This window comes from Tupaia chinensis, unplaced genomic scaffold (genome assembly GCF_000334495.1).
Source record: "Tupaia chinensis unplaced genomic scaffold, TupChi_1.0 Scaffold000381_1, whole genome shotgun sequence".
Lineage (NCBI taxonomy): Eukaryota > Metazoa > Chordata > Mammalia > Scandentia > Tupaiidae > Tupaia > Tupaia belangeri.
Genome location: NW_006159883.1, coordinates 33,218 through 40,024, shown reverse-complemented (window position 1 = coordinate 40,024; position 6,807 = coordinate 33,218). Strand labels below are relative to the sequence as shown.

Genomic DNA, 6,807 nt, shown 5'->3' with positions numbered 1-6,807 from the left:
GAACAAGTGTGTTTCCTTTCTGATGTGGAATGGAGACAGCCAAAGTCTCTCTTCAATTGTGTTTAGTAATGTAATCCAAGAAAAAGTATTCTCTTCAGGTGCACAAAGAAATGTATCTCCTCCTTCACAGGTGTTTCAGTGAAAGGGAGTATTCTAGAGAGTCTTAAAATGCTAGAATGTTTCAGAATTGTAATTCTAGACCTATCTAGACAGCCAGGGATGGTGTAGATAAAGGAAGTGAGGACAGAATAAGTGGGAAGAAAAGAATACGTAGAATAAAGAAAAAGTCACGCGCCGCGCGATTTCACCAGGTGTTGAAAGATGGGAGTGTGGTGTGATAGGACTGAGGGCATTCCTATGTGTTCATCAGAAGAGAGAAATTTACAAATGAAAGACGTGGGTAAGGGGACAGAAGAAGAAAGGAAAAATAAAAGTGTACCTGGCTGAAAGAGGGGTGTCTGGCTTGGGGGTCCCGGGTCTGAAGCTACAGGGGGCAGTCCTCCCTCAAAGTTCCTCCAAATGTACTCATTTTTTTCTGAGAGGAAGAGGGGGAGCACCTGCAGCATGGTTTTCACACTGCAATCTGTACCCAGCCTCAGGCAGCCAGCATCATAGATATGTGCCTGGAGTATACAGAGAGATCTTGGGACACAAAACTGGACCTTCCCAAGAGGTCTCAGCATTGAGGAGTGTTGCATTACCACTGTGCGTGAGAGGTGGCCTTACAGAACGTTTTCTAAGAGTGGCCTTTCTGAGCCATTGGCTTTATACAACTTAAACTTCAGTGGATGTTATTAATCTGCTCTCTAAAATGACTGTACTAAATATATACCCAGAAAGATGCTTTTTTTTGGTATGTTGACATACAAAGTTATCCTATTAGAGATGTATATTAGCATGAGAGCAGGTCTTTTCCTAGGTGCTTTCTCTGAAATGTGAAGCTTCCTGGTGTATCACAGGAATCTATTTCCCTAAGTGATGGTGGCTACACAGAGCTTGGTTCCTGGGGGCTGAGACCATAAAAGACAAGAGGAGAGCAAAGATCTAGGGACCCAATAGAAACACAAAATAAATGTTCTTCAGAAAGTGTGATTTATGGTAATAGGCAGAATCTGAGTTCTGCCCAGATGTCGTGGGGCATAAAAGAGCAATTAACCTTTGTTTAGGTGTGTCCTGTCTAATCAGACTCTTGGTCCTTCTTCAGTTCCCAGTGTCAAGTAACACACGAAGGGATTTCAAAAGTTAATGGAGGAGATTGTACTTGGAAGTAGTGGATGCACCAACATGTCCTGTGATTCCAGCGCTGGTCTTGACTGCCACATTATCATTTTTTCACCCGAGGGCTGGCTCTACCAAGTAGAATATAGTTTCAAGGCTATTAACCAGGGTGGCCTTACATCAGTAGCTGTGAGAGGGAAAGACTGTACAGTAATTATCACACAGAAAAAAGTTCCTGAAAAATTATTGGATTCCAGCACCGTGACTCACTTATTCAAGATAACTGAAAACATTGGCTGTGTGATGACAGGAATGACGACAGCTGACAGCTGATCCCAGGTACAGAGGACACACTATGAGGCAGCTAATTGGAAATACAAGTATGGCTATGAGATTCCTGTGGACATGCTGTGTAAAGGAATTGCTGATATTTCTCAGGTCTACACACAGAATGCTGAGATGAGGCCTCCTGGTTGTTGTATGGCATTAATCGGTAGACGAAGAACAAGATCCTCAGGTGTACGTACAAGTGTGATCCTGCAGGTTACTACTGTGGGTTTAAAGCCACTGCCGCAGGAGTTAAACAAACAGAGTCAACCAGTTTCCTTGGAAAAAAAAGTGAAGAAATTTGATTTGACATTTGAACAGACAGTGGAAACTGCAATTACATGCCTGTCTACTGTTCTGTCAATTGATTTCAAACCTTCAGAAATAAAAGTTGGAGTAATTACAGTTGAAAATCCTAAATTCAGAATTCTTACAGAAACAGAGCTTGATGTTCACCTTGTTGCTCTGACAGAGAAAGACTAAACATTGTCATTAGTTTACCAAATCCATGATGCCACTCGCCTGTGTGTTTGGTAACAACAAACTAACATATGGAGGTCCCTGGATTGTAAAAGAAACCTCTTCCACTCCTCCTACTGCTGAAGTGGTTAGGACTCTGTATAAATAAAAACAGTGCTTTTGGGGGAAAAAAAAATTAATGGAAAGATTGGATTAAAGTACAAGTTAATTTTGGCACAAAGAGAGCTTAAAATTCATACACAGTTTTTATAATATGCATTTCCAATGTATTTGTCTTGGGATTGCCCAAAGCTTCAAGGTCATTTAAAAGACTATATCATCAATATCATTTAAAATTTTCAAAGAAAACTAAGGAGAAAAGAGAAAATTCTCTTTTTAAAAAATTTTATTTATTCATCCACCTATTTTAATTTGACCAGAGAGAGACAGAGAGAGAGAGAGGGGAAGTCAGAAAACAAGCCACCAAGTCCAGGACTCCAAACATGGTCGGCCATGTGGGAGTATCCAGTGCCTTAACCACCACACCACCTGCTGGTCCCCAAAAGATTCTCTTACCACAAAGAAAAAGGAAAACTTTAAGTGAATAAAACTGTTGTGCATAAAGTATAAAGAGAAGGGTTCTAAACGCACATTATATGATATTTTGGTTTTCTAAAGTCACCTATATTGTTTTAAACTAATGTGTGCTGCTCTTCCTACTATCTGACAGGTCTAGTTCCCAGCAATGTGCATATTGCACCACGTTTAATTCTCACAACTGTGCAAAATAGGTGATCTTTATCATCTTTATCATTACCTATTTTATTTGTGAGGGACAGAGATATTGACTAACTGGCCTAAGGTCACAAAGTTTGTAAGGAGAACCGTTCGTTTGAATTCTGATTCAAGAGTCCCCAGATTTTAAACACCATACTGCATTGTTTTTCAATCTAGGGGTCCATGACTCTTTGATTAAACACATTTTTTTGTCTTTTTCTATCTTTTCCGTGAACCACTACAACAGGACGCAGTTTAGATACATTATTACATAAATCTTTGGAAACCATAATCTGAAAAAAAGAGTCAAACACTTCACACAAACAGAGAGCCAGAGGAAGGGGTGGGATACAAATGTCGTTTAGATAAAATTAAAAAATGTTTATTCGATCACAAATGAACAGCCAACCCCTAACTTCCTGCAGAACATTTTAATCCAATCCCTCTGAGCAAAGGCGGGACTTGGCCTGTGAGAGCGGGCAGGCCCGGCGCATGCTCAGAGCGCGACGCCGACTCCGCTTGGCGCGCGACCCCGCCCCCTCGGCCGCAGGGGTTGCCGGGACGGCCCCCATCTTCTTTGAGCGCGCTAGGCCAGCGGGTGTCGCTGGGAATTGGAGACGTTGCCGTGGCTGTTAGTGAGCCTGTGGAACGCCTCTGCGGGACCTGGCCCTAAAGGTGAGGAACTTTCGGTGGCTCATGAGGAAATACGAAAGGGTCTGTTCTGCGGGGTGCGCGGCGGCGCGTTTTCTTTTTCTGCTTCCTCACGAGGCGAGCGTCTGCTTCTCGTCTTCCTCACGTTCGGGCCGAGTGCCGCGTGGGCCGCAACTGGAGGCTGTGCTGGGCTCGGAGCGGAGTGGGTGCGGGCCGCGGTGCGACTGGAGCCGGCCCCTGCGATGAATGCGGGACCCCGAGGTTTCCTGCACGTGGCTGGGGCCCAGGCGAGCCGGTAGTTTCTTTGGGACGCGGCTCCGGCGGAGTCCTTGCGTAGATGCTGCACCCCACTGCGTCCTTTCTGTTTCATACATCCACATCCACTTCCGCTTCCCGCTCGGCGAAGGCTGCGTTTTAGGCCACCTGTGTAAGTTTCTGAGGCGGTCGGCGCGACGTAAACGCCGGAGGGTTCCGCCGAGCTTGTGGGACTGAGCGGAGGCCGAACAACGGAGCTGTGGTGTACTTCCGGCGTCGCTCCTCTCGGGCGTTTAGGGCTCCCATGCACTCCACGAAGGCTGCTTCTGAGGGAATGGGAAAGCATGGGTGATATTTCACTTGTACATTCTGGGAGAGTGTCTGATGAAACTAAGTTTCAAAATTGGACAGGACAAAGAAGTCTTGGAGGACTAAATCTGTCTTTTGCTTTATGAGGGGCCCTAGATCACGGTAGTAATTTACGGAGTGTAGTTTGTGGTCAACATAACAATGCGTAAGATAGAGGAAATTTTGTATGGGATGTGCACGTCTCCATTGCAGTAGGTGCCATTGTGTGTCCACCTTAATGAATAGCGATTACGGTACATCAAGCTGTGCATACCAACAAAAGTTCATCACTTCTGTCAGCTAATGGCAGACATTTTTGATGGATTCTTCTTAATATACTTTAGTACAGTATGGATGACGGGGTGGTTTAGTAGAGCACTGGAGGCAAGAAAGATTGGGTTTGTGTTTTTTAACAGCCTCTTTTTTTCCTGCAGTGCTAATAGCAGAGATGTGAAACAAGAAAAACTGGCTATAAAGTTAACCAAGGTATTAGTGAATTAGTAGGCATAACTCCCCCTCCAGTTTACAGTTGTTTCATGTTTGGAGTTGTTCACCTTAACTATCGTTCACCTTAAGGCTAGATCCTAACTTGCTGTTAGTAAGTTTTTGGTAAAGTCATTTGTGACTAATTTTATAAGAAATGTGATTCTCACCAAACAAAGAGCACTGAGAGCCATAGTATATTGGCAGATACTGATCTGTTTAAAAACGGAAATGGTTGGTAAATGGTTGAATCCAGTTTTTCCCCTGCAACTTGCTTGAATGATTAAATAACTATAACCACTTTCTGTGGCAGAGATTGACTGAAAGGAGAGCAGAGTATTTATAGTTCTTCAGTTTTCCATCACTTATTACAAAGTATTGCCTTGTTGACAATATTTGAGAATTAAGTAGAGAAATGGAACCGGTAAATTATAAATTTCTTTTAAGTAAACGATGAGTATTAATAATTTTTAGATATCTTGAGCTTTATATAAAAAAAAAATAACCTCTCTATGTTGGTTTGGGAAAATTTACAGATAGCCACAATGGCTGAAAATGGTGATAATGAAAAAATGGCTGCTCTGGAGGCCAAAATCTGTCATCAGATTGAGGTATGATGATTGTGTTGTTCAACTGTAAAAACACATTTCTTGAAAGGAAATTTAAGCCCCAAACAAATGTAGAAAGAACACTTAATTTCAGTATGTGGTCTCTTCAGCATTTGGCTTATCTTTGATTTTTTTTTTTCCTAAAGAATTATCTAACTTTATTTATTTTCTTATTTTAATTTAACCAGAGAGTGGGAGTGAGGGTGAGAAAGCAAGCTGCCAGGTCCATTACTCTAACCAGGTCAGCCATGTGAAGTGCAGTGTCCTTAACCACCACGCCAGCTGCTGACCCCTATCTTTGATTCTTAGAATTAGCTGAAGATACAGTAGTATACAGTTTTAGATTGGTGGAGTCATGATGACACATAAAAGCTACAAACATTTCAAAAGAGAGCATTATAGTGTCACTTAACCATGTTTATTTTAGTTTCCTAACTTGTAAGATGAGGAATATTGGTAGTACTCTCTCTTTCTCTATTTCTCCATCCTGTTAGGATTTTGGGCACGCCTGCAAACATGCCTGGTATGTTTCAAGCCTCTGGAGTCTAGATTTGAACCGCGTTTTTGGTCATATGGGCCCCTGCTCCATTAACCACAGGTCACAGGGCCAGGCCAGTGATGAATATTCTTAATATAGACATTTACAAAACATGTTTACTGATATTTTCAAGCTAGAATTCCTAGAAAGAGCTGTAAGGGATCAAGGATTATGCACATTTTATTTATTCATTTTTTAATTGTCAAAAGGTGTGTGTGCTCTCCAGAGACAGAGGGAGAAAGCAGCCCTCAATGGGGTGCAGTCATCTCCATTTTTCCATCCCTTTGCGATTTGGGGCACACATGCATATGAGCCCAGTGTGTTTTCTTCAGCAGCCAAGGCTGGGATTTGTACTGCAGCTGACCAGGATTATGTACATTTTAAAAACTTGATACTGGAACCAGCAGATGGCGTAATGTATTCCTAACTAGTTGACTATGGTTCGAGTCCTGGATCCCATGGCTTAAAACTCAAACTGGGTGTGCTTGTGTGCATGCCCAAGATCCTGAGAGGTGAAGGGATTGTGATGTGACCATGACACTGGGGGGTAATCTCTCGCTTTCTGTCTCTCTGGCAAGCACACATGCCCTACAGCAAAAATCTCCCTAAGAAAACAAAACAAAAAACAAACTTGATACTTACTGTCCATTTACTTTTCTTACCTGCCCTACTCTTTCTCAGCATTTAGGCTAATACTAGATATCATTGGTGATTGTTTTTTTTCCTATCTCTCTCTTTTTTTTTTTCGAGAGGATTTTGCTATGGAGTGCGTGCGTTTGCCAGAAAGACAGAGACAGAAAGCGAGAAATCTCCCCCTGGGGGAGGGGGGGATGGCCACACTGCAGTCCCTTCTTCTCCATTTTCCTCTTGGGATGTTGGGCACACACACACACACACACACACACACGTGAACCTGGCATGAGTTTTAAGTCACTGGGTCTGTCAAAGTTCAGCAACACAGCCATTACACCTCTTTCTTTCTTTCTTTTTTTAAAGAATTTTAATCAGTTTGGGGGAAAAGCTGTTTCATTGTTTTAAATTATATTTGATTAATAATGAGGTTGGACTTTTTATGTTTATAGTACATTTTTACTTTTTTTTTTTTTTTTTTTTTAGTTTTTTTTTTTTTTGGGCCTGTGTGCT

The 6,807-nt window shown here is 42.2% G+C and overlaps 1 protein-coding gene and 1 pseudogene across 3 annotated transcripts in view; both read left to right on the top strand.

Annotated features, from left to right (window-relative positions):
- The first annotated feature begins 1,284 nt into the window (after positions 1–1,284).
- LOC102478759 (proteasome subunit alpha type-6 pseudogene) lies at positions 1,285–2,028 on the top strand (annotated as a pseudogene).
- A 1,276-nt stretch (positions 2,029–3,304) lies between these two features.
- Positions 3,305–6,807, top strand: part of SSB (small RNA binding exonuclease protection factor La) — a 21,550-nt gene continuing 18,047 nt past the window's right edge. For 2 of the 3 annotated variants that reach the window (XM_014589786.2, XM_027773838.1), the window contains exons 1-2: positions 3,305–3,456; positions 5,055–5,129. In XM_014589786.2, coding sequence (XP_014445272.1) covers positions 5,064–5,129 — 66 coding nt within the window. In that variant the 5' untranslated portion in view covers positions 3,305–3,456; positions 5,055–5,063. Of the gene's footprint in view, positions 3,457–4,469; positions 4,522–5,054; positions 5,130–6,807 lie in introns of all 3 variants that reach the window. The other variant, XM_014589787.2, reaches the window with a different exon arrangement.